The sequence below is a fragment of the Aplidium turbinatum genome, chromosome 16 (genome assembly GCF_918807975.1).
Source record: "Aplidium turbinatum chromosome 16, kaAplTurb1.1, whole genome shotgun sequence".
NCBI lineage: Eukaryota > Metazoa > Chordata > Ascidiacea > Aplousobranchia > Polyclinidae > Aplidium > Aplidium turbinatum.
The window spans coordinates 14,285,263-14,312,977 of NC_137487.1; the positions used below are offsets into that span (position 1 = coordinate 14,285,263).

General features: G+C 35.7%; 1 protein-coding gene across 1 annotated transcript; it reads right to left on the minus strand.

Annotated features, from left to right (window-relative positions):
• Positions 1 to 2,457: 2,457 nt before the first annotated feature.
• On the minus strand, positions 2,458 to 17,362 carry LOC145785461 (T-box transcription factor TBX1-like). The gene is made up of 7 exons (XM_082597113.1): positions 16,573 to 17,362; positions 13,192 to 13,308; positions 12,453 to 12,609; positions 10,553 to 10,708; positions 5,095 to 5,162; positions 3,496 to 3,632; positions 2,458 to 3,246 (listed from the first exon to the last, which is right to left on the minus strand). Exons 1-7 carry the CDS (start codon positions 17,268 to 17,270, stop codon positions 2,747 to 2,749), a joined length of 1,833 nt encoding a protein of 610 aa, XP_082453239.1. The 5' UTR covers positions 17,271 to 17,362; the 3' UTR covers positions 2,458 to 2,746.
• Positions 17,363 to 27,715: the final 10,353 nt, after the last annotated feature.

Here is a 27,715-nt window from a genome sequence, read left to right on the forward strand (position 1 = left end):
CGAAACTGCCAGGATTAAGCTCTGCAAGAAGCTTTCTCCGTCCGAGGATAAAGATTCAATCAATCACTTCTAATCCAATAGGCAACTATCCCAACTTTCCATATTTCCAGAACTTTACAACTTTTATTGACAACTTCACTTGTCGGCAGCAGTGGCCGAGTGGTTAGCGCGTTTGGCTCGCAGTCGAGAGCCTGCATGTTCGACTCCAGCCACCCGCACTTGCTGTTGTTTCTCTGGGCAAGAAACTTTACGATAATGGCCTCTACCCAGTGATCGATTTCGAGTAATGGGTAGTAGCCTACCAAATTTAAGTCATAAGTAGAATAGACAACCGGAAACAGACATTGCAGTCGGCTGCAGCGTGGGTCAGGTGTAGCCTACGTCGGAAGGCGCACACCGATGCATAGCGCTCAAGTCCGCTTTTCCGCAATGCAGGATAAAGATAATAAAACAAACAAAAAAACAAACTACTTTTATTTCCAGAACTTAACAACTTTTATTGTTCACTAAAACACTTATTGGCGTAGGCTAAAACGAAGTAAAAAAGGGCGCAACAGTTGAAGCTTGCCAAGAGCTCAAAATAGCCTTGCACCAGCTCTGCTGTGGTGCATAGCCTATAGCCTAGTCCACAATTTCGAGTAGCCTATCTGCTTATGGCTTGCATCCAGATCTCTTAAGGATCATCTCGCCCCCCCTCCCCCAAAAAAAAAGAAATCTAGCCTATTATTGGTCGCTTAATTTTTAGTTAGCCTACTCATGGATTGTGAATTAGAAAAAAAAATATCAGACTTTGTGACTTCACCGGCTTTTTACACTCTATCTTTGACTCCATAACAATGCAAAGGGCTATGGATTTTAAATACTTAACAAAAGTTTAGGAGATTTTAGTTTGTTACGAACACGCCAAAATCTTTCTTATTGAGCAGCCTTTAGGCTACCATGCGAGTCTACAACAAAAGATCGGACATGCACAGTAATGGAGTTTTCAGTTCCATTTTTTCAATGGTCTATGTATTGCGCAGACTGATGAGTTTTCTTTGTTGTTCCGACAGAACGTTGCCCCCGAGAAGGGTGATTGTGAATAAGAAGAAGATTGAGAAGTTGGAAATAAGGAAGTAGACTGGGTCACTGGGCTACCGCGTGTTGTTGTCTGTGAATTATTCCATCCACTTGGTGCCCCTGAATGGAGAGCAGTCCTGAAATGCGTTTCTTAAGCGCACACCCCAACAGTCTCTAACCAGCGCTGCTTGATCTTGAAGCTTCTTCGTGTAGAAACTAGAAAGTCAGATGTTAACCATTGAGCTAACGGGGCGGACTAACCGGGTCTGCGGCAATGGTTCAAAGCTTCTAAAAGACGCCGGTATCATTGGCATGTAGCCTACGATAATAGGCTAGCCTACTCGTTTTCTCCCCTCCTAACATTTTGTACAGGCTATGCCCTGGTGGAGAAAATTATTGCATCAACAAAAGAATTACTTTTCAACCAAAAAGAAGGTGTTTATAATAAAACAAAAGATGCAAAAACCTGGAATGGATATAATAGGACATAAAAGGACTCCACACTCCACAGACAAGGACTCCAAAGCCTAACTTACATTGGGTTTTTCTCTAGCTTTTAGAAACAATCCTGGCACTTAAAACCACGCCGGGCCCTAACGTAACAAATTTTTAACTTCTGTCAATGCTACTACGAGTAGGCTACAATATTAGGAACAGGTAACAGCTAGATTATGAAAACAACTTTATTCACACAAAAGTAGGAACACATCATTTCATTAAAAATAGTGTGCAGACTTCTGGTAGTATTTTTCTAAATCGTGTTTGCAATATTGTAACAGCTTCAACGGATACGCATACTTGCAAGAAAAACGAGTCCACAAAGCTTGTTTTGTTAATACAGTAGCAGATTATTATATACAACAAAGAACAATATATTGAACATTAGAAAAAATAATCTCTGATGTAGACCCAAAAACTATTAGGCTACCTCAAGTGTTCACACAGATTTAAGTAAATTTGCAGTGTAAAAATACCAAGAACCTTTTACAAAATAGCGATTGCGTATTTTTGAAATTGTTCCAGTCGCATGTCTCGGTAGAGGGACTTGACCGCGTGTTTTTCTCAAAATGTAGAACCGAAAAGTTTGCCAAGAACACAAAGTTTGCTAGAGGGGCTGCTTCGCCGACTTTGGATGCTAAACCTGATCTATTTCAGGCAAGCTTTTGTGCAGCTTACCTTATTTCATCAGTATAACCTTTGTTTGAACCAGAAAGCTAAGCTACTTCGTCATTTTTTTTGTGGATTTGTGTGTGACCGCCAGTGCAGCATTTGTAGGATATTCAGGTTTGCATGCTATCGCATTAAGTCAAATTGAATAAAAAGTAGGCTGCACGTAATTGTAGCCTACATGCCTTTGACACAATCTGTTAACTCTCTGTTACATTGTACCTTAACGGCTAAATTTACCTTAAGCTACTATGAGGTTGTGTTGGTTTTTTTTTTGTTTGTTTTGTAAGTTAAACATAGCCTACTGTAGTATGATCTGTTCCTACAACAGGGTATTACCTATTCAATTCCTAGTCAGGCTATGATAGGTTATTACGGTAATCAAGCACGATAGGGTTCTTAAAATTAACAAATGAAAAAATATTTATTTTGTACGTTTTAAGAATCAATAAATGTGGGTTATGCAAAAGCTTAGATGGTAGGCTCAACAACAGGTCGAGCAAACTAAGCCAAACTTAACCTATCTGCTATCAAACATTGTGTATCTACTCATGCTTTCTGGATACTCTGCATACATTTGTGTTGCAGAATTAGTTGGATTTGCATATGGCGGCTTAACTAATGGATATGGTGTAGGTCTGCCATGAGTTGTCGATAAGTAGGAACCATATGCACCATACGCAGGTTGATGGTACTTGTAGCTTTGAGTTCTTATGTCATCAAACGGTGACTTTATTGATGTTGCTGTGTGAGGATAATGGAATTGATGAGCGGAAGGAGAAAGAAAAGGATGTGCTGAGTGTTCTATAGCAGTTAATCTTGAAACTCCATTGGAAGAATCTTCAGATCTTCCTCCTGGAGAGGCGTGAAGTGGAGCAATGTTAGTTTCTGATGATGGCAACATACCGCCATATGAATGAGCGCTACCAGAGGATGAAGAAGCTGGAGGAGTGAAATTGCTTGATGGAGATGACTGGATCTCTCTTGAAGGAGAACAATGAACGGATTTTGCTTCGTTTTCTAAAAAAAAAACGCAAAGTAGACATAAAAATATAGATTTTCCATTTGATTGTCAAGTTACTACCAGTATCACCACATAAGCAAAACTACCTTCTCTTGCATGTTCTTAAAAACAACTAGGCCTAAGTTACTTGTTATCACTAAATGCTCAAGTCAAAAAAATCTTGAAATCACAGTAGAAACACAGTTTTGTAGGTGTAGGTTTGTAGAGCCTAAATATAACCTAAGATACACATTATGGCCAACTACCTTTGTCTGACATAGGTTCACTAAGTTGCATCACTCTGTGCTTTGCAGCCACGCCCATAAGCTGCAAGGAACTTGGCCTGTGATGGCTTCTTGAGCGGTTTGATGGTGAAGCGTAATTTCCCAAAACTTCCATCGCGCTTTAAAAATATAACAAGTAAGCTTATTATTGTTAGCTGCTGATGTTACTTTTACAGAAAACACTTCAGATTAGGAATGTCTTGTCAGAAACTGTACATTTGCAATTTTACATGCTTGTTACATGCCTTGGACCACTTCTGGTCACCACGATTGACAGAGTGGAATTTTCCCTTGTTGTTTCCTTCAAATCATTACATCCACTAGGTGTCGTTAAAGGGAGAACTATCAGTGAAGTGTGTTGCTTTCACTTTTGTCATTTATTTTAACCATTAAGCCTACTATTAAACTTTTTATTAGATAGCCTACTTGACACTGACAGTATTTTTTAGAACTTTGAGTAATACTCTGGCGAAATAATGAAAAATACAACCGAAAGAATATCGGCTGCAGCACAGTGTCGTTTATTCCTGCAGCTGGCAGTCTTGGTAGGGCAAAATATTTTAGGCTTTAACACAAAATTAGCTTTAGTTTGTAAACGCCTTTGGAAACTTACAGGACACACGCAAAACAACTGTGTGTTGCCATTGGAGCCCTAAACGTTATTTCACGTGTCATCGTAAATAAGGTTCTTCAAAACAAATATTTTTTGTTTAGTTTTGTTTCGAAATGCAATAGGTGTGGTTGGATTGCGGATTCGAAATGAAGATGAAAAGCAACAAAATATCGCAACGCTGCAACGCAGACAACGTCCTGAAATCCAAAACGAATGAATCTGCGCCTTGTTATTCAAAAAATTAAAACTTTGCCGACGGACGAGTATTTGAAACAAAATTATCTCAAAAATGGCTCATTCGTTCCTACGCCTTCATTTTTTTTTTTTTTTTTAGTCATCAAATTTCTCAGTAAAGAGTTTTAGTTTGGCAACTTTTGATCAACAAAATCGCTCCAAAGAGTCTGAGCTTAAATCAGTGAATTGGAAAACATGGCCAAGATATCTACATAAAAATCCATCCACTCCTTGAGGCGATAAAAGAAATTGCCTGACGATTGAAACAGTAATTTTGTAAGCTTGCTGCTATGAAATGATAGTGACAGATTCATTCTGGATATGATTAGCTGGTGATGACAGATCTACTATGAATGTCAAATCCGGTGTTTTGTTCTTTCTCACCACTGTGCTCTTTCAATAAAACGAACTATCTTAACGAGATAGAATCAGCACTACCGTCTGTTGTTCTTACATAGAGTCAATTACACTCTTGCAATGAAGTAGCCTGCTACACAAGTTTTCATGATCGATGTTGTGCATTTGCAAATGCGAACTGAATTTGCAGTAGATTACGTGTCGTCAAAAATAGGTTAATTACAAAAAAATGACGAAATAGTTCTATTCTACATGCGATACAGAGTATAGAATGCAACATAGCTACCAGTGATACCACAAAAAAGTTGCTGAAATCCACCAGTCTCTTCTTGCTAGAACTGAAAGGCTAGTTTAGTACAAACAAATATAAAACTTACCATTCTTCTTGATCACAGTCCCTGAAACCTTTTGCAAACGGATTGCTCTGTATCTTGAGTTGTGTGATCTGGAAAGCAGTTCAGAATTACTTTGCCACCATGTTGGTTATCAGAGGAATGCTCGCATAAGCTATACACCACCTCAACAGTCAACTGTTGAATGCATTGACGCTTAGTTTAGTCAGGGATTGCTTCGATTCCCGGTTGATGCAGTCATTCGAAACACTTTGAAAGTCGTAGCAATCGTTCTTGCTCTAACGAGGCGGCAACAATTCAAGCATTGTTATTTGTCAATAAGATCACACTACAAATAAACTACGACGAAACACTGAAAGACTTAGGTGTAGTGGCCGAACAGTAGCCTACGCCTAAGCCTCAGCCAACAACAAGACACCATGTTAATATTATTATTTATTGTTTGTCTTATTGCTATTTGCTAATCTCCAGTAAGCTGACGAAAAGCATTTAAACGAAAAATATTTGGATACAATTAACGAATCCAATAGCTTTTGTTCTATCTGTCAAGGTTGAAAAATTGCAGCAATACAATCCAGAACATAAAAAATAAAACTTATTATTATTATTAGTTTGGTCAAGTAACCTAATCTACGACTAAGAAACTTAGTAACCTAATGCCTTCAGGAAAGCGTGACAAAACCGTTTGAGAAAACCACTCCCTTCAAGTGTAGATTAATAATCCAACATGCTGATGGAAATATCGATATAACCAAACCGCAAAGATCTAATTTGTGGTTTACTTTGTTTTTTACTTAACGTGCTGCGGTCCCTGCTTGTCATGTTCTTCACTTTGTGGTATGCAATGAACTCAAACTTGCAACATGTTCATCAGTCGGCTGCTACATTTATGCCATAGATTTGGAGCAATTTCACTTTCAACAAGTAAAATTTTCTATTTGTTTTACGCTGAAATAACATGCTTTTAGATACGCTTCCATCAAGAAAAGGAAAATGGGTGAAAATGAACCACAAATGAAATAGCCTACTGCACAAACAAGCGAGCAAGCATCAGTGTTGCCCCATAATCAGTATTGCCCTATATTATTTATTACACAGTAACTCTCATTATACGTTCATCGCTCATGAAATAACACAACCATTTTAAACAATGCTTCCAAAAACATAAAACTTATCGTTTTAACAAATTAATATGTGTTGAAAGTATATTGCTGCTTTAATGCTGAATTAACGACGTGCACTCAACAAAACAAAACATGACCTTGCTAATTCAGCTTTGTGAATGTTTAATAGTGAACGCGTGACGCATTTTTCTATTTCAGCATGCAAACGGCATTTGTTGTTATTTTGTACTTATTGCAGTGGAACAAATTTCTAAAGGCAATAAAAGCGAAATCTACAGGGGGAACGTTCCCTGATCGGCAATCAGCTAAACCAACACCATTTGCATATCATCAAAAGCCGCGTTTTGCAACCTGAAAACGTGGTCACGCAGGAAAAGCATAGGTGATGGCCTCACACTTATCTGGGCTAGTTTATCACCGTTTGGAGGGTGTTGACAATTAAGGCAAAAATATCTTTGCTTTGTAGAAATTTAAATGTTTGGCAATGTTGAATGAAGGTAAAACAATATCGTTTTATTCTTGTAAACTTTCTTTGTGTAAATGTTATTTTCACTTTTTGTTGTTTGAAGAATTGATAAAAAAGAGACAGTAAGTTGGTGAGATTGTGTAATAAATTTTTGAGCGTTTACTAAAAAAAAATTAACAGCACTAATCTACAATTCTACAACAAAACTACAGTAAGTTACGTTTCATTGACTAGAAAAAAGCTTTCCCGAGTTATTCTTAGAAATAAACATTGCATCTTTTAACATTTTTCCTAAAAATGAGAGTAGATAACATGAAAAATGCTTTCATAAACTATGGGTTTTAATGATATTTCATTTATTTGAAATAGAAAACGATAACTTTACCCTCCTGTCACAGCAGTAGGATGAATACTCGCGCTAGTATGTTTTTATAGAAAGCCTACTGTATTTGTGTTCAGAAACGACTCTTTATAGGTTCACTGATCATGAATATATTATACCATTGATCGTCTATTACTCATGAATACCACTGTTTGATAGTTTTGTCATAGCTGCCTTATGGTATGTCATTGATTTTATTGACATACGCGCTTTCAATAGATCATACTTCAAAGAGAAAATCTACATATCACATCAACTGCAACATTTCAAATAAAGAGAACATTTTTCTATTTCAATCCATACAAATTTAATAAAGTTGTAATCGAGAGATTTGAAAATGACACGTATCGTATGTATTCACAGACGTTCTTAATTGTAGTTTATCATACCATTTAATTGCATTGCACCTCGTAGTATAATTTTGTAGCATCCAGCAACAAATTGTGATCTTTGATGTACAGTGCAGGCAACGTATAGATAATACAATATTACAAGCGACAAAAATATAGAAAAAATTTAAATCTTTTGAAAAATTAGGAAACCTATTTTCTTGAAGTTTGTGACCTAGTTTTTCTCTACATTTTTGTGCTCAAATCATTCAGTTGCTTAAGGGAACGTTCAAATATTACGTAACGCCTTCGAAGGGGAGGGGGGGGGGGGGTTATGCAAAGCGTTACGTTAGCGTCACATCGGGGGGAGGGGGTTCAAGCAAAACGTTACGTAACGCTTTGGAGTACGGAATGGTAGTTTTTTGTGCTGAATTCGTAGTGAAAAAGCGTTACATGGGGGAGGGGGGGATTGAAAAAAGCGTTACGTTGGCGTTACATGGGGGAGGGGGGGGGTCAAAAATTCGGAAAAAAAGCGTTACGTAATATTTGAACGTTCCCTAAATCGAAAACTGTCATGTTAGCTTTCATGGTCATCAACAAACCCCCAACTTTTTGTGTTTATCTTTCACCAGACAATAATAGGCTATAACATTATATACAATGATTACAATTGTATTATTTATTTAATTATTTAATTAACATTGCTTAAATTTCATACTCATGAGTTAGAACGAGTAGAGAAGTTTTGTGACTGCCCTTGTTGTGCACACTGTATACGTAGATGTGTATGATCGTTCAATACAAAAGCTCATGTTTTGGCGTTATTTGGTGATGTAGTAGGCTACAGCTGTGCAAGGGCATTATTGCCATGTCAACACCAGTAAAGAGTTAAGAAACAAAACAGATGAATCGACAAAATATCATTTCTTCTGATATAATTTTACCAATACTTTTGCTTGCTTTCAGTAGCATTCATTGAAAAAAATCAATTTAAGTAGTGTTCAATTTATTCTTAGTAGATAATACTGCGGTTTAAAACTGTGCTTCAATATAAAGAAGACCTTTTTAACGAATTGCAAAAGACTAACAATCTCAAAAAACATTTATTAGCCTACATGAGTGGAATGCATCTTTTTTATAACAAAAAACACTCTTAAAAATACCCTTAGTTTTCTGCCGATTTTTAAATGACAGCTTTGTGAAAGCAATCCGCTAATGGCGATATAGTGTTACATGGCCACTTGGAAGTTGTTTGTATATGCAGGAGTGTGATTTTAGTCGCAAACCAACATGAGAGGCTTAAGTAAACTTCAGCTGAGATATGAAGCTGACTTTAGCTGATTGCTTGAATGAATAGTCTTAAGGATTACAACCCTTCGTTCAAGATGGCTTAAAAAAACTAAATGGAAAAGTGACATTTGCAAAATACAGGCACCTGTTTTGAGGTAAACAGCCATTCGCTTTCAAATACCATTCCTATCAATGACTGGCACGCTCTTTCAACCAAGCTGTTGTTTGAAGTCATGGGCCACATATCACAACCCTTTTGAGGTATTATGATAAATATTAGGCGGCAGAATCCGGCACGCGAACAACTTGTACCCACGCACATTCCCATCGCGAGTTTGGTATGTTCATATTGTTGAATTAAAAAAAATATTTTGTTGGATTTGGCCGAAAAGTAGCATAAGTTAAATAGAATTATTTCTGCTACACTCAAGCGATACTTTGTTAAATTTTGTTACAATAAAAAAATAAATGGCACCATAGTTTTGTACGATAAAAGTAGGCTATCTGGTAGGTTGTCTTGAAAGCATTATATTGCCAAAGAAAAGTTATAAGGATAGGCGATGTTTAGAAAGGATTCAAAGTGAAAGGCAAACAAGTAAAAAAAAAAAATTGAAAAAATTGTTACATAAAGTGACAGAAACTTGGATGTGGGATGAATTCACACGTGGTCGGTAAGTTACTCATTCACAGCCAGACAATCGAAAAAGCAACAAATATAGAACGATTTCAAAAGTAAATAAACACAAAGCTACCCGTCATTTTCGCACCTTTTTATTGTTTGTTTTTCGTGCTGTTCGGCCTTTACCAAACCTTAGGGGATATCGCCTTCACTTCAACACCTATCTGCTATCTCAGTCAGGTGTAACGAGGCTCATCCTTTCTTGAATGGTCTTTTACAAGTCAAAGCTACAGTCAAGCAATGCAAGACGACTTTGTGAAGGCGTTGGGTGGTAATTCTTTTATGGGACTCTTCAGAACTGCAACTAGGTCGAGTGCGGTATTGTAGGCTAGTATTTTGAAAGTAAAGCCACCCAGTTAATTTTGATCAAATCAATTGAAATCGCAAACTCTTGCGTTTGTGTATGACTCGCAAGTCTGCTTTTCTAGTTTTGCCGGTCAGATGTACAAAAAATATAAAGTGACTTAATATTGCACTGACGTTTCGTATCCCTTGACAATGGCAATCTTTCTAGATTTTTGTTTATTATAGTATAGGAATGTACAACATCTTAGAAATTTTACGACGTGATGTACACGACTTTCTCTGAGGATGCTCATTGCATTGGTGCGCAAAACGGCAGTGACGTTAAAAGCGTGTTAAGTTTCGTTCTTTTTTATTGCGACACAGGATACACCTTTATATTTTTGCATGTGGAATTTGTTTGTATGCTTTCTGTGGAATTATGCTTTCTATTTTTGGCCATGATATTGCAACACAATGAGCATAAGTTATTTCGTTTGTAAATTTTCAACAATGTAGGCCTACAGACTTTGTACATCCATTAAGCACTGGATACAATTTTTATCCTTATGTCATTGAGCGGACAATGTTTTTGCTTTGGAAAATTGTATCATTTTTCATTGTTTAGGGGGACAAGACCGAATTTCTACCCAACAAGTCTGCTGCTGATTTACAAGAAAACACACATGCTCTTGCAGATAGTAAATCATTTTTTTTTACATTCTTCTTCACCGTGTGTCACACGGCCGTAGCCCAAAGCATCACGCAAGCTCTTGCTCAAATCGTTGAACTCGGCTAATTTTTTACATTGATTGAGGTACTTGAGTTTCTTCAGTCTAAAGGGTGAAAATCATTTTTTATTGCAGCACCTCCTTAAACTAATTTGCACACACTTCGTTTGGTTATTGCGATAAGATCAAGTTAACTTACCCGGTGATTTTGGTAGGCAGTAACCGCAGTGAATTTTGTCTCGTCAAATATAAAGGTCTTATAATTTTCTTCGGCTCTTTTGACGCTATCACTGCTATTATCGACCAACACAACATGAAACCGGGGTTGAAATCTATGCATCGAGTTGAGAATGATCTGAAAATACAAAGTAACTTTGCAATTCAATGTTATTTTGGGAAACAAACAGTAAACAAGAATTAGATAAGACACATCAGCTGAAAATCCTATGAGTTATTTAAAGTTGAAGTTTAAATAAGCGGACGATGGGGATAGTGCTCGTTCTGTTGATAAGTGATCATAATCATCTTATCAAACACTATTATTTGTTGCAATCGTGAATGAGTGTTTGGGGATATTTCTTAAACCTACTAAACAGGAAACGGTAAAAGTCATTGGGCCTATTTTTTAAAAAAAATTTACTTCCAGTCGGCTGAGTGGCCGATTGGTGAGAACGTATGCGCAACGCTCAACTTTGGTTCGATACCGCTCCAGAGTACGCGGCTGTGTCTTGACCAAGCATTAAATGGGAGGCAAAATTATAGGAGCAGCTGACTCGTTGACTACATGTGTCTTCATTGATTTAAATTGGCCTGTTGTGTTTCATATGGGGTTCGCAATGACTGTATGTTGCTGAAAAGGGCAAAATTGCATTGTAATTATTCATATTAAGGCGTTAATGTGAACATTAATCCTTTTATTGTGGATTTGTAAATTTGCTTTAATGTCTAAGACGGTCTGGTGCAATCACAAACAACTAAAGGAACAATTACGCAATAGCCACAATATTAGCTCAAGTATAAACAGATTTAACATGTTGGTAAAAAATCATTTGAAGTATTTTTAGAAATTGCCAGTTTAATGCAATCACACACTTCTCTTCTTGCTCTTTTCCTACGTTTTGTGGGTTTGTTGTCCAAACATTACACCTAAAGAATTGACAGAAAACATCATATATATATATTTGTATGGCGGTATTGAGTGTCCGATGAATGACAAAGCAACAAAATGGCTTCGTGTTATAGTATTTGATAAATCATACGTAGTTTCAAGACACACACAATCATGTTCTAACTTTTCTATTGGTTGGTAAACAAGGACTCCGTACTTTTATTTTTAGTAAACTTCTACCTTGAAACGTAAGAGACAAACTGCAAGAAAAAAACAAAATGGCGGATCATTACATTGAAGTGCAAATGAAATATTTTGTGTCGTTCCTGAATCTGGGCACCAAGTATGCTAGAATTTTACGTGGTGCACATATTTTAAAGTAGCCCTTTTCACTAAAGGAAGTAGCACAATGATTTGTTAACTTTTTTTAAGTCAATCTAAAATCCAATCAACTTCTTTGAACATTTTTTCTTTTTGATTTCGTGATCCGAAACCGATTTTGATTATATATGAATCGAGAAAAATAATTAAATAAAGTTCCATTTTATCGACTCTTATGCAAGGCCTTATACGACCAAGATCACATTTATGGAAACGTTCAATCTATAGCCTATAATGTAATTTCAGTGGGACCAATACAAGATGAAATTACTTCACTAACGTTTTGCTTATATTTTTTTGATTGCTATGTATTCTGTCTGGCAACACTTTCCCATGTTACGCAAGTAACAATACGAACGGAGGTATGGTTAGAGAAAGTAATTTAGGTAATAAAATGTCTTTTCATCACTTGTTCTTTGTAGTTACTCCTACCATGGCCATGCTCCTACCTAATTTACATAAAAGATTGTACCTTTTTTTCCAATTTGCTTGATTTTGCCAAGAATCAAAAAAATAAGAGAAGACTGTTAAAGATTATCATTCACCAACGCAGCCTCTTAAATGTAAAATTGTAAATTCAAGAACGTTGCGTCATAGAACATAAACCTACGTGTCCGTTGTCATCGAGGAGGTTGTTTGTTAGTTTTAATTTGTCGAACGAAACAATTTGCTTCATCCAGTGGCTTCCTTTTGCTGGAGAATCAGGGTGAACATGGATACGAGGAGGCATGGAAGCATCCGCTTTGCCAGCCACCGACCAACTTGATCTGAAATTTAAGGAATAAAAAGATGAAGATCTCCTTGATATGTGCTTCGAATCTTTATCAATGCTGTTTTGTTTAAACTACTACTTTTTGAAATAGAAATTTTTTCTTTAGCATGTTCTCTCTTAAGCTTATGCAAGGTCATGACAATAAAGTTCTTAATAGTTTATGAAGAAAAACAAACAACAAATTTCCACCGGTGTTTAAAAACAATTGTTTCAGTGGCTCCTTGATAACGTAAAGACAACATTTATTTTATAAAACGTAACTATAAATTTTAAATATGTTTTAATTGACAAACTGGTAGCGACATATACATTTTCTCAGATAACCTAAGTATGTAATCAAATTGAAAACTAGTACAATTAGTTTAGTACAATTAAACTAGTACAAAACATTTAATTTCGATGCAAAATCAAGAAAAAGATAAATTTTCAAAACATGGAAACCAAATTGCTTTACTTTGAAAAAATGAAGCAACAGGTAACACGGCTTCAAAATGACTTTGAACTGAGACTTAACTTTCATTGCATTAAAGATACTGATATAGTACTCGAATGGAAATTAATTTTTGTCTTATCTTACGTATGAAAGGCGTATCTGTATCTCTTGTCGTCTACTGCTATAAAGTCCATCATCAAAATGTATTCGCTTTCAACGTCCAGGCCGAAGACTTTCACTTGGAATGTGGGAAACATTCTCCTAAATAAAAACAAAATAAAATAGTAGAAAAAAGTGTATTCATGATATCAAAACGATTTTTTTTAACTGGTATTTAAATCACAAATGCAGATATTAATTACCTGTTTTAGCCTGATGATAAAACATGTCGTTTGCATCTACAATTGTAAAGTAAACAACGACCATGCTGCTAAAAGCGAAACTCAATCTATTGCATAGTATGTTGAACAACCTATACAAGGAATTGCATCAAATATAGTTATTACTTTCTAAAACCTCTACAGTCTGCTCCACCTTGAAAGTGGAATCTTCAGAAGATCCTTATTCAAATAGAATCTATATAAGCAATTTTATTTTAATTATTTGTTTCTTTAATATTTTGGAAAATTTGTATTAAATACAAGGTGCAGTCAAATTATATTCTCTTAATCTCTCCATTTTGCTTAAAAAAAGCCTGGTCTTCATCCCGAACAATCGGAAGAGGTCGACCAGTTATTTGCAGTGACCTCCCAATTCGCTCTAATTGTTAGCATCGTCAATTTTCAGGTGCTTTTTTGTCAGGTCTTCCTTTACGAGGTCTTTCCGTTTTTTCTTTGGTCTTCCTTTTATCAACTGTTTTTCCATCCAAAGCTATTCAACTTCGGAAACAAATTAAACGTTTTGTTGAATGAATTTCAAAAAAAGTGAGAAAACCCAAATTCGTAAATTTGAAGTTTAGTCCATGAAAATTGAGGAATGGACCACAGGCATAGCAGACGTAAAAGTTTGAAGTATGATGATTTTTTGTTACAGCATCCTGAAGAAAATAATGCTGTTGAAAACAGAGTGTGTCTGGTGCTTATCAAGAGTATTACCGGATTTCAAATAAAAATCGCCACAGCCATTCATGTAACAATGGTTTTTATCTCGACAATCAATCTCTACCATTCAGACTAGACGATCAAAGATAACAATAACAACATGTATTTATTCGGCTTACACAGAAACTTTAAGAAATAACTTTGCATATTTTATCCGGTACTTACAACCTTTACAATTTACATTGTATTTACGTGACGTTTCATGTTATTCAATATTCATATTCAATATCACCAAGTGATGCTCTATATAGACTATATACTGCAAAAGCTAACTATTTCTGCAAAACAACGCAAACAAAAGTTAAAGCAGTTTCTCCCCATAGATAACAATAAAACTGATTTTACTTTGATAGGAAGGATCTTTCACGCCCAAAAACATTGCTCATCCATTTTTTATCACAGCATTGCGACTTCTCGTTTACAAACTTGAAAGCATGCTGTTCCATACACACGAATGCATTGCTGAACGTCGAATTTTACGTCAATTAATTATTATTGTTATTTATTGTTACACAGTGAAAAAATTACGTTCTTTTAACGTGTGAAATGTAAAATCAGAACAATACTACAAATGCCAATAGTGATAGCAATCAAAAATACAATGTTGAATATATACAGATATTTCAGTGACATTCTTTGTTGTTTAAACTTCGAAAATTTACAATTATTTTTATCACTTTGGTTTCAAAAATGGTTTCAAAATTCAAGAAGTTGAAATTTATTGCATTTTATCAATATTTTCAGATTCCTGATGAGGGCTTAGGTTAAGCCGAAAACGTTTGAATGTTAAACTATTTTGTAAATATGTAAAAAAATATATACTGTTGTAATGCTCAACCCTGTGGTATTGTTGTGTCTTGCCTGCCTTTGGTATAAAAAAGCAAACTCTCTCCCGAAACTATATTAAAATAGAAAACATCTTCGAATTTTGTCGATAAAAAAATATTTTTGTATGGAAGCTATAAGTCTTCGACATTATTGAAAAGAAAAGGGATTTTTGTACATCTGGCTTTAATTTGAAACTAAACCGCAAAAATAATTAAATTTATTTTTCACACTTCAAAGGGAAACCGGGTGGCTTCAAACAATTGGCTCCACTAAAAAAATCCAAAAACGTTACATGGATATTGCATTCCAAGATGTAAAACCTACCAAGAAGAAACAAAAGCTTGTAATATCAGAGCAACATTAAACTTCATTAATCAGGCAATTCTCTTGACAATTACCAGGCCTCAAAATAAGCGAGTTAAGAGCAAAGCATAAAATTTTAAAATCTCTCTAATCTCAGTTGTATTCTTAGGCTACAAACTACAGCACTTCTCGTGAAGTGTCTATGAAACCCGACACTCTCTGCACAAATAAAGTCAAATCAAATACATTTTAAACGCTTTAACTGATATATAATATTAAATACTAAATCATAGTGTTCACAAGGAATATAATTTTTGAAGGATGATAGATTTTCCTGATGAGTGAAAACGTCAAAATAAATACAATTATATTGCCTTGTACAGCATCTTTTAATTATGTGGTGTGTATTTTATGAAGTTTCTAAAAGTTGAAATAAGTTTCATAATGGCGACCTGAATGTATTGCATTGCAGCTTTTAAATATTACATCGCATTTTGATATTGAAATAGCATATTTTACAATTATCGTTCATTTTTTTTGGAAAATGCAACTGCAAAATTGGAGATTTTGTATAGTGCTGGTCTACCACATAGAACGTTATTTTGCATGTTCATTGTGATAGCTAATAATAATTGTCTTTGTAAAGTTTAGCTACTGGTGTAAGACGTGACATAACTTGAATATCATTTAAAAAGAAATATGACTTTCATTCAAAACGTTTAAAAACACGATAGGCTTTGAAATGAAATCTCATTCTAGACGTCACTTTTGATTACGTCACCACCGCGGTCGAGAAATGCGACAATTGTCCATTATTTGTTTTCAGGTGTGATTTTAAACATCAGACCAGAGACACAGTCATTGACTAACTACTTTTATTTAAACAGCTCAACCAACTTTTTACAAAATTTATTTAACAAATGACTGTCTTGCATTTTAACAATGATATATTTTCTTGTTTGTATAAGTTGTCTTGTCACAAGAACTATGACGTAAATTCAAATTTTTTTAAACAAACGTTTAGTTTTAGGAATGCGGTTTTATCGTCTGTACAGATGAACAAGAGAAAGCTTAGATAAACAATTGATGTATTGTTTTTTCTTATTGCAAGTGCCTTTTCCAAAGCTGTTGAACAACAAGATATGCAGTATATTCCACTGCCTGTGCTTATACAAACAAGAACGCCATTTTTATTTCGTCAGCATATCTCCAACCGTTTAAAATGGCGTTTAAGGTTACTTTAACATATAAATATTACAACACAAATACAGGGCAAAAACTTTCTTCTACAAACCTTCCAGCTTTCGTGACGATCATTTCGGTGCCAAGTTCATTAAACTCATTCCACAAGGACTTCATTTCCAGCTTTGCTTCAACGTTTTGTATCTTTTTACTTTTCTGAACCGGCTCGTGACGTGGACATGACATCATCGGAACATTTGATGACGTACCAGGTTCGAGGGAGGAAAGGGCGGCACTCATGTTAATCTTACTGTTGGTGAGTTCATGAACAGCATTTTCAAACTTAGTGAGATCTGAAGCCCCACTGTGTGTAATTGAGGGGTCATACGGTGGGGGAGAGTTGTATTGGGTTGTGGGAGTCCGGGATGACGGGTGTGTTTCGCCGCCTTTAGCTGGAATGTCTTGGTCCAAGCAGTATTTTGCTCCTGAAGTTTCGCCCATAACGCTGTAAGAGCAATTCATCGAGGACTCGCTACTCGACTTCCTATAGCTGTGAAATCGGACTTCTTCTGGAGAAGTCATTTCTTGTTTATCACTTGGGTAGTAGGGGTTTGGGTGATAATGATGGGAAAAGTTATCATATTGCCCAGGGGATTTCCCATGACCCAAAAGGGTCAGTTGAACTTGACCAATGCCAGGCAACATATCGGGGTTGCTGTTGGGTTCTGCTGCTCGAGTGCCGTCGCTTACCGCCTGTTGCGACAACATCGAGTTGTAACTGTGATGACCAACGGCAATTCGAGTGCACATGAGCCCGCTGATCAATTTCAAATTAACCGAAGTGGTAAGAGAAGCCAAGAAAGTTTCTTCACAAACTGTAAACACAATCAGTGCAATCAATAAGTTTTTATAACAACTTCTAAAAAATAACAAGATGAAAAAATTGTTAGTTTGAATTCTGTCGTTATCAAGATTTATTAAATCGTTCCAAAGGAACCTTTGTTAACACAGCCACAATGTAAGCTTACTTTGGTAAGTAAACAAAATCAGTCAGGTTCGGGAACTTGTATAATTTTTTGATAACGCATTTGTTACCGTAAAGGCGGCTTCTTCAGTATCTTATTCAAATAGAATAACATAAAAAAGAATAACAATAACATTGAGCAATTACATGTAGAACAGAGATGGAGAGACATCAGCTCCTATTTCGAATACTGACAAACTTGGGTGTTCATCAGGACAATTATCGTTTCTAGAACTAGTTGCAACGTTCATCTGATAAAAGTGAAAGTAAGAGCAACAATAAACAGGTTGATGTATTGCTTCACTGACGTTTCGCGCACCATGACAATGCGCTTCCTCAGAGCGAATAACATACAAAATAAAATTTATGGTGCGTCAAACGTCAGTGAAGCGATAAATCAACCTGTTTATTGTTGCTTTTACATTCACTTTCATCAGCTGAACGTTGCAACTAGTGCAAGAAGCTCCTATTTCTATAATTATTTTGGTATGCAGAGAATTGAATGATGCATTGCACAATCAACTTATCTGTCACAATGTTTGGAAAAATTGCCTTACGCTGTGTTTGCTGATCTCACAGCGCTTGATAAGTATCTCGTCCAATAGCTGCAGCGCCTGGATGCACTATACAGTGTACACTTAACTGCACGTCATGTACAGCAATAATAACATGATTGCCACCACTTCATACGCAAGAAGACACAAAAAGTTTTGCATTTTTAAATTTTTAAACAAGCCATTCATGTAATAGTTAAGTTACGTATTTCTATTCTGTTTTTGTGATTCTATAATATTCGGAAAAGGTTGGAAAAATTCTCAAAACTCGAAGAAGATAAAAATAGTTCAAAGCAGGAAACTTGGAGAGCAACATATGTTAGCACGATAAACTTGGAAATGAGAAAAATCACGTGATAAAAGCCTAGAGCAGAATAGGCCAACAGTAAGATGGGTAATAAGATCACAATATTCACATCAAAATAGGTCTACTCTAGATTAACGCAGTAAAAATATGACAAAATGTAAAATGTTAGAAAGTTCATTAAAACCCGAGTCACGAAAACACTAAAAATATCGCAAGGCGAAGGCTTACTAGGCGGCATCAACAACGTGGTAGGAAGCAAGGATTACCCCCTCATCTCGGATCGTCGCTTTGTAAAGCGAGTAAACTTTATTCGCCATTGAGCGTGACGTCAATAATGGTTGACGTCATCTTGGAAACAAAACGCAGATGGCTCAAAAAAATTTTCTTCTGGTGTTAAATTAACACAAGGTTCTATTTATTTTTAAATAACCATTGCTTCGAGGTCGATTATTTTTATGCACCGAAATGCTATTTTCTGTACTAAAAGCGTAGACTACGCTTCACAAATAGGCCTGTAAGTGTATAGCTTTGATCTGTCCACAAAACGAAACCAACATTTATATTAATTCATCGTTTAGTTTTTTTTAATAAACCTTGTTTAACAAATGCATTTGAACAAACAGCCAGTTAAACCGGGTTCTTATCTTGCAATGATTTATGTTGAGCATTAACCAGTTGTGCAAAGCTCAATCACATGGAGTTGTATGTATTAACGGTGGGGATCATTTGCCGATAAAGAAAATCGGCAGATTAAGCAGTTAAATTTAGAACTCATGTCATTTTTTTATGCAAAAATATAATCCATTGATTAGAATTGTCGACGATTGATCCACCAGTAAAAGTCAAGAAAACTAATTCTTGATTAGCCACCCGCTGCTGGCGGATCTCACACTTGAAAAACAAGTAATGACAATTCAGACGACCAAGCAAAACTCATTAGCTTAAAAGACCTTTTTTTTTTAATCAAACTGATAGTTACATCGAAGCTCACTATTGATACAAAACGTTGTGAAATTGTATCTACTTTCATCTGATATCGTCCTTGGTTTGGGCAATTCGAAAGCAAATCAAGCTAGTTTGCAAAGTCTACCTAATAGGCTTACTCTTGTTTACATATATAAACTCCATATTCGACGTTTTTCAAAGAGATATTGTAAATACACTTGCAAACTTGTGGGGTGGGAAGTCTTTCATCAAAACTCGAAAACTCATTCACTACAAAGCTCAGAGGATTTGAAGTATTCGACGTTTGCGATCTAATGACTAATTTTAATCCCCAGTTGAAAATCGGTTTCTATTTTTAGATAAAGTGTGAATAGAATCTGTATTGCTATCAAGAAGCCTTAGTGACTAAAGTCGTTTCTACTTTAGGAATTTTTGCGCTCTGCCGGGATTTAAGAAGATGAGTAGTCGTAAATAGCTTCACTGCACCAGCTGTGGATTGAATGAACATTTTTACATACACTCATCTTTCAATAAGATATTTTTTTATTAAAACAAACAAACAAATAACTTAAACTGTCCTTTGTATCAACTCAATGAGAGAGTTACATCTAAGACAATCTAGAACCTCAACCAATGCACTGAACTGATGTTATGAGCTTTCTGAAATAGTGTTAATGACATTTCAGGTGGTTCACAAAACAAATAACCATTTTTCTTCATATGCCAGTTTTGGTTAAATATCCTGAATTCAGCTGGTTACACTGAACCTCAACAGCAACGCAGCCATCTTTTACTTACTTTCTTTTTCGCAACATTTAGCCATTTTTTCTCGAGAGAACTGCCCAGATGAGCTAAGTCATTGCTTGTCAATCTGCCTACAGAAAGTAAAATAATACGACGTAGATGAGACAAAAAACAATGTTAAATATGCAATATTTTATTGTTTAAAGTTACGCAGCCATTTTGTAGGCTATCTTGGCTTTAATTTATGAAACTGAGCAATTTAATAAACTGGCGGAAAATATTTTCAAGCTTAAAATTTTTACTACCTTTTCTTTTTTATATAAGTCTCTTCATCCCAAGAATACTAAAGTTGCTTGTTTTCTATCATGTTTTCACTTCATTATGTCAACGATTGCTGTTCATTTCTGTGGCCAAAGTTGGCTTTGTCAGGGTTAGCTGTTTTATTTAATTTAAGTAAGGAATGAATATTTTTTTTATTTTTACTTGCTTGCGGTGTGAAAGATGATTTTTGTTGTGTGTTTTTTTTGTGGCCAGATACTGTTATTTTTTACTTACTAGAACACTTGACTTTTAACCAAGGTTCTCATGAAACGGTTTAATCAAAAACTATCAACCTACAACAAGGAATAATCATCTTCAGTGCAAAAAATATACAACTTTTGTGCTTTTTTTAAACTGCTGATTTATACTTATATAAACATGCAATGATAATGAAGATGGGATGTGCAAAGTTAAAAAAAAATAAGTTTTTTTGTAAGATTAAACAAAAGCCCCCGATCTACTTGCTGGGCCTCAAGTCTATCGATAAACGACTATGCATTAAACGTAAAATCAACAACAGATAGACGTGTTATAAACAAGCGAGAGGTTACGCCCTTTGCCCTTGAACCAAAGCTGTGATAATGCTCCTATCAAATGAACCAGAACAGACGTTGCTTAGAAGTCTACGACACTTTTTAATTGCTCTGGGCCAGTAGTGTGAAAGTGGAATGTCTACCAATGGGCTCGACATATGAACTTGGGAAATCTATTGAAACAATATTAGTAATACTTTTTATCTTTTGAATTTAATAACTTCAGTTTCACAGTTGCGATGTCATTACTAAAGCTGCAATAACGCAGTCTAATCAATAGTTGTTCCTTATCGCTCGGGTAGTTGCAGTTACAATTAACTGCAGTTGGTCATGTCTGTGCATTAGTTGTTCATTCACATATAATTTGATTATTTTTTCAAAGATAATTTTCCGTTAATAATAAGATACGTGTGATACTTGCAGAAAGGAATTGTAGTAAACTCGCCAAAAAAAGAACGTTTAAATATGTTTTAATTTGAAAAAAAAAATGCAAAGAAAGTTAAGCAGAATCAGGTCGTTACTTTGTATGCCTGGTTGAAGTTACAACTTCCAGTAATCCAATTGCCATTCACACCATTCAGAATTACAACCCTGGCAAATGTTCTGGATAATATAATCATTGTTGTGTCAGGTTTCGAAGCTGCGCTGCCATATTAATTTGTCTGGGGAACATAATGCGAAAAGCGTCAAAAATTTAACGATTGGCGAAACGCTGTTTTGTGGTAAGTGGCATTTGTGTACGATGCTTACAAATAAAATTTGTTCTTATCAGGGCTGGAATTTGAGGAAAGAAATCTTGAAAAGCCACAGATCGTTGGGGCATGTTTAGTGTTCTATGCGTCAGAATAACAAATTGCTACAAGAACCGGTTATAATGTTTCAAACACCGGATAAAACACAATTGATAGAAAAATTTAACTTGAAAGTGTTTCTAAGCTTATTGTGATCTTGCAGCTTTAAAAAATCGAAATATTTATTTCAGTAAACCACACCGACATAAGCTATACAGTCAAACATCTTCGTAACTTGTGTCTGATAAAATTCATGACAAAATTTAAAAGTTAGCAGGGTAGCCTACCTTTTCAAATTATTTTGTTTGGTAGAAACATTTAATCGATAGAATTTATTGATTTCAAAGTCAATAGAAAGGCATGAATTTTTCTACACTTGGTGTAGAGTTATATGGTTAAGCTACGATGTCTTCATCAGCAGTCCTCGAAACCATGAAAAACTTGATTTCAAGTTAGTTGGCTTTCTTCAAACACAAAGGGGAAAATAGCCCTAGTGCAAATATCTGTTTTTTAAACTGAAAAACATCTTAAAAACACAATTCGTTGTAGGGTAAACAAGTTTGTTAATGGCGATAAAAAATGATAATTTACTGACTTAAAAATTAATTTTAAATGATATAACTCGCTGGTAATTCTTGCAGCTTTGCATAACGTTTGCATGTGGCCTATAACTTATAACTAACTTGTCAGTACCGGCTTTCTACTTACACAAACATGCATTCAACAATACATCAGCCCTGGCATTCACAAATTGAAAATATTTTTACTTTAGACTGAATAGTTTTCTGGTAATCGTTACACTGAAAACAGAAATACAGATTTCGCTTTGAGTTGATACTCTAGCAACTAGGCCTATTCAATACTCTCTGGAAGTGATTTTTTCCTACCTTTGACGACTCACTGAAAGAGCGACAAACATTGCTGAACTTTTTTTTATCAAAACTTCTTACGTTTATGACGTTAAGTCTCAACTGCAAGACGTTGACAGAACGAAAAAATTGCGAAAAAGGAAACAGAAACGATTTCTTACGAATTACAAGTGATGTGGGAATTAGGCTGATAATCTGCGACAACGAAGAACCTGTTGACAACTCCTATTAGCTCTTCACAGCCAATATAAACAACTAAGACACCTGCTTGGACAATCACCAATTCACAAAATAAAAACAGTTTTATTCAACTTATTACCAGTAAACCAAGCGATAGTTATTTTCAGTGATTATATTCGATTAAATATCTGTTTCAAACGTAAATAGAAAAACGCACAATAATTTAGAAAAAGTGTGTATAAATAAAACAAATGTCAGTAGCTAATTTCACCATTAAAATCCCAGTGAAATGCCGCACTGTCATATGAAACTCAAATTAAAATCTACGCAACATCGGGAATTGCTGATGTGTCTACCTATCCCCATAACTATTTTTAGTATTCTTAGTTTGAAAAGTAAAAGAATGATATTTCCAAAGCTTATTTACCCGATCCTTGAACAGTGTTGCCAGACTGGATTTTAATATATCTATTAAAATTTTACAAGAAGTGCCACAAATAAAACTGTCCATTAATGTTTTTTAAAACGCTTGCGTTGTTTAAAGTAACCAGTTAACGCCAACAAATGAGTCTTGGTAAAATTAACCAAAACTTGCTCACAAATTTACATTTTCGTTTGCTTGAAAGAATCAAGACAATTTTTTGTTCAGAAGAGGAAAAACAGCATGTGTACTTTCAACAGTGCTTGTGCGAACGGAAAAATGATGTAGCCTAAACAAGACAATTTACGTTTATTCAACAAGTAGCCAAGAGTAGCCTACATCTGCTGTGTCGGAAACAATGAAATTAGAGTAAAATGTAAGTAATCTATAACATGCAGCTATCAAATTTGAGTATTTCACTTACATAATGCTCGCTGTTTTATTTTGTAAAAAAAGGGTATCTTTGTAATTTTTCTCTTTTTTTAGCGGTGGGTTTCATCTCATCGCAATCTTGCACCTGTTAGAAATTTGTAAATGCGATTGTTTCTTCAAACAAAGGGACCTAAAATAACTTCACATGTGCCAAAATCAGATTGCTTGACGAATAAGTCAGAGGATAATCGCCTTAGAAAGCTGTTGATCACCTTGCTTCAATTGATTTACTAAAATAGGAATTTTTGAAGGTTGAATCTGCATTTCATTACAATGATTCGGTAGAAAATACAAAGTTTTTACTGGGTCGGCTATCAAGAGCTTTGCATTGATGACACAGTGACAGCACACGCCAGAAACTTGCTGAGATGGGATGCATTCCTCCCAGCAAGCTAATCAGCGCGCTTCGAGTGCTGCGCCGTACCAAGATTGACACGGGAAAAGCTGTGTTTGCTTAAAAACTTTTGTTATTTTTGCCTTCTTGTTGCTCGCAGAAAGCTGCTCTTCAGCATTAAAATAGACATGCAGTTGTCTCGCGTGAAGTATAGACTTATTTCAGACACGCAACATCGAAATTTTCTTTACATCTTTATAAGAGCAGCTTGTTCAAGAAATGTCAAAGTTTTCGCTGGCACTGAAAAGTTTAAATTGCAATTAACGAAATCAATAAAAAGGAATTTTGAGTCGCAATCGCAAAAAGTGCTCATTTTTTTTTAACACTCGCAAGCCTAAGCAAGTAGGTTGCTGAATCTTTGAAAAACATAATTCTTCTGCAGTTTCATATTTTAGTACATGTTTCTTTTGGTTGCGAGCATACTGTACCACAAAATGAAATTACTTGGATTTAGAAATAAAACAAAACCAGGACGCAAAAGCATTGCGTCCAAATTTGGCTTCATTTGGAAATTGTTTTGCAACGTCGAAACTTCAAACAGCCCTCTTTGAATTATGTTAGGCTACTTCTTTCATACATTCATGTCGCCTTCTCCGCTATGCATAAGCTACATTTTTCTAGGATGAATTTTTGTACCCACACAATTTTGCCTTTTCTAGTGATTTGTATTGTAGGTTAGCCTACTTATTTTTAAGCTAGAAACTAAACTTATATGTTTCAACATAAAAAGCACTTTTCTTGTGAATGCTAACTTACCCCCAGTCGACCACAAAGCTAAGTCTCTGATTAGTAGAGCAAGGCTGCAGCTATGCTAGTGCTGGTCCGATTGTGGCAACACAGCAGCGAAACAGGTGCGATCAATCATTGTCGCAAATTGAAGTGAAGTGAAGAAACAAATAGAACACACAGAGGAGAACAGAGTAGCATGAAAACGCTAAAAATTACACCACTCACTCTTTGGGCTTGGCTATGCCGATGTTTAAATTTTTGATTAAAAAAATGTGTTTCTGGCAAGTCAGTGCATGTTAATGCTTGTCGTATTACTTTAATTTTCCTGTGACTGATTTTCTGACTTTTCTAAATTTTAATTTACTTTACAATTAAATAGTCATTTTAATTAAAAAGAAATTTTCGGACACTTTGGCATTTTGCTCCAAACGTCCTTCAGAACTATTTACTTGCACTGTCATGTGACACACCGTTATGCATATATTTCATATTTGACTGTTTCGGAATTTTTTTCAAGTTACAACAAATATTGTTCCTGCAATTCAACAGATCAGTTACCGTACATCAAGTTTTGAAATTTCCTAGATTTTATTTTGTTGTATGGTAGGCTACACTGAAGCATGTTGATGATGTTTTTAAAATCTCCTGTTAAAGTTAAACAACGGTAGGCAAGCGTAATGTTTTTTTCTTTTTTTATTCTGTCCAAGTATGTAAGTAGCCTACACGTCAGAGGAAAGATTTCTGAAAAGTCATTTACAATTTTGGCGTTTCTCTGATAATTTTTCTTGTTCGTCTGTCACCAAGATCTTATAAACGAACACTGTAAAAATCGAAATAGACTCGATAAATTTGGTTTGAAGTTCAACTCCCAAAACAGCGTAACTAATTTTCGTAACAACATGTGTATTTTGTCTTGGACAACGTATTCAGACAAAGAAGCCAAAATATTTCCTTCATCTTGTAAACTAGTAGTCCAAGCCTATATTTTTTTCAACAGCAATTTGCTGTGGCAGCAACACATGCAAAATTGAAACAGCATTTTGGCATTGTTTATGTATAAGTTTTGAAGGTCGCCTTGGTTTTGTCCTAACTTTTTTAAATATAGGCCACCACCTTAGAGCTTAGAAATAAACAACTTAAGTAGTTTTTGTGATACCTTTGTAATGCTCAACATCGAACAATTGGACCACTTCTTCCACACTAGTCTGCTGCGCTAATGCAATTTGCACGTTTTAATCAGAGGCTTCCTCGAGCTTATGGGAGAGCTATCTATGTGGTTTCAGATAATGTTACTACTTAATAATGCGTTGATATTGTAAGGCTTGAAAGAAATACTAAACGACGAGTGTGATGCATTTACTTATAACTCGTTCCCATTTGGCATTGGAACGTTTCCAATGGAATTCTTCTAGCGGTTGAAACACTGACACAACTTCTAATGGAAGTTGAACTACGTTGCAAAAGCATCATTCTTCTTGTCGGAACAACCAGTCATACTAAACCAGATACGAACGTCATCAGTCGTTGTGGCTACCCGACCATGGCGTCTGGTAATGGCAAGGGATTAATTCATCAACAAGACAGATATCATCAAAATATAAAATCATTGGTGGTCACAAGTTTTCTTGTTCGATCAAAGTCTTCTTGGAAGTTGAGGTAACTCGAGACCGAAATCTCGTTAGCTCCTGTGCCAATGTGCAGACTAACCATGGTGTGGCTCTCAACGCCAAGCTCACTCAGGCAGGGCCGGATGTAACTGATGAGGGGCCGGGGCACTTTTAGATCGGGGGGCCCTGTACAAAAAATTTTTTCGCACCAACGGCGCGAAAAACCACCTCTACCTCTACAGTAGCATTAATATAGCATTGCACAGCATTTTGCAGAAACTTCAAAGGCTGAAAGAAAAAAAACATAACACAAAATCACATTTTTTCCACGTCGGAGGGTCCTTTAAAAGAGGAGCCCGGGGCGCTTGCACCCTCTGCCCACCCTTAAATCCGGGCCTGCACTCAGACCACATAGAAGCAAATCAAGCAAGTTTGTCCGTAAAAGTGATTTTATTCGTGTTTTGTTGCTACTATGCTGAAACGACTGTGCCATACCCATTCACGCTGAAATCATAACGGAAAAAAACTTTTAAAAATTTAAATTGTGAAATCTTCTACTGTATTTCTTGATTATTATTGTTGTTTATTTCTTTACCAAACTAGGCCGCTATTGCCATGCATCTTATAATTACGCATGTAACCTTGCAAGGTTTTACCACCTTTTTTTCTGTTTACCAGCGTGTTTGTATAGGCTATAGGCTATCATTACAGTTGAAGTCTTTTTTGTTCCAAACAGGTCAATGGCAAAATTGATGTCAATTCATCATCAATGCAGCATAGCCAAAGTATTAGGGGCACAAGTTTTTCCATCAAACCCTTGTTGAGGACTTTTTTAAAACTAGTCTTTTGTTCGAAATAAACGAAAAACAAAACCATTTATTCCCTATCTCCAAATTCTGGTTTACTCTGTTGAAGTCCCTGCTTGGTCCATCTACGTCTACGAATAGGCTGCAACAGAAAGCAAAACTGACATTTTTAGTTATTTCTTGTTTTACTTAAGTTTCATTGCGAACTTGCGTTACGAAATAATTGAGACTTCGCAAAAAATGGTGTTGTGTAGCCTACCATTGCTTCTGCAAAAATACGTTTTTCCAAACAGACACTGTGAGAACTTCGGCTGTTTGAAATATGACCAAAATAGATCCATATGCTGCGTTAAATCGTTAGCTTTCAATAAACTTTAGGAATGCGTCAGCAATTACGGTTTTGGCAAAGCACGCTTGGTCCAAACAGCTTATGACAAAATGATTAGTTGAATTAATCTCTGCTACTTGTCCCATGGGAGCAAAACACAAATAGTTCGAGTTTTGTTGAAAGCAAATGTTCCTTACCAAGGATAACAATCGGTGAGGCTAATAGACAAGCCGTCCATTATCGTCTGTAACAACAATCTTGATCTCTCCA

What these genes read in the sequence shown, in the direction of transcription:
- LOC145785461 (XM_082597113.1), bottom strand. Translation starts at nt 17,270, where the DNA reads ATGTGCACTCGAATTGCCGTTGGTCATCACAGTTACAACTCGATGTTG. An exon ending in TCCTCGATGACAACGGACAC is followed by an intron (nt 10,709 to 12,452) that starts GTAGGTTTATGT and finishes TTGTATTTTCAG; the next exon opens with ATCATTCTCAACTCGATGCA. An exon ending in GACTGTGATCAAGAAGAATG is followed by an intron (nt 3,633 to 5,094) that starts GTAAGTTTTATA and finishes ATATTTTTAAAG; the next exon opens with CGCGATGGAAGTTTTGGGAA.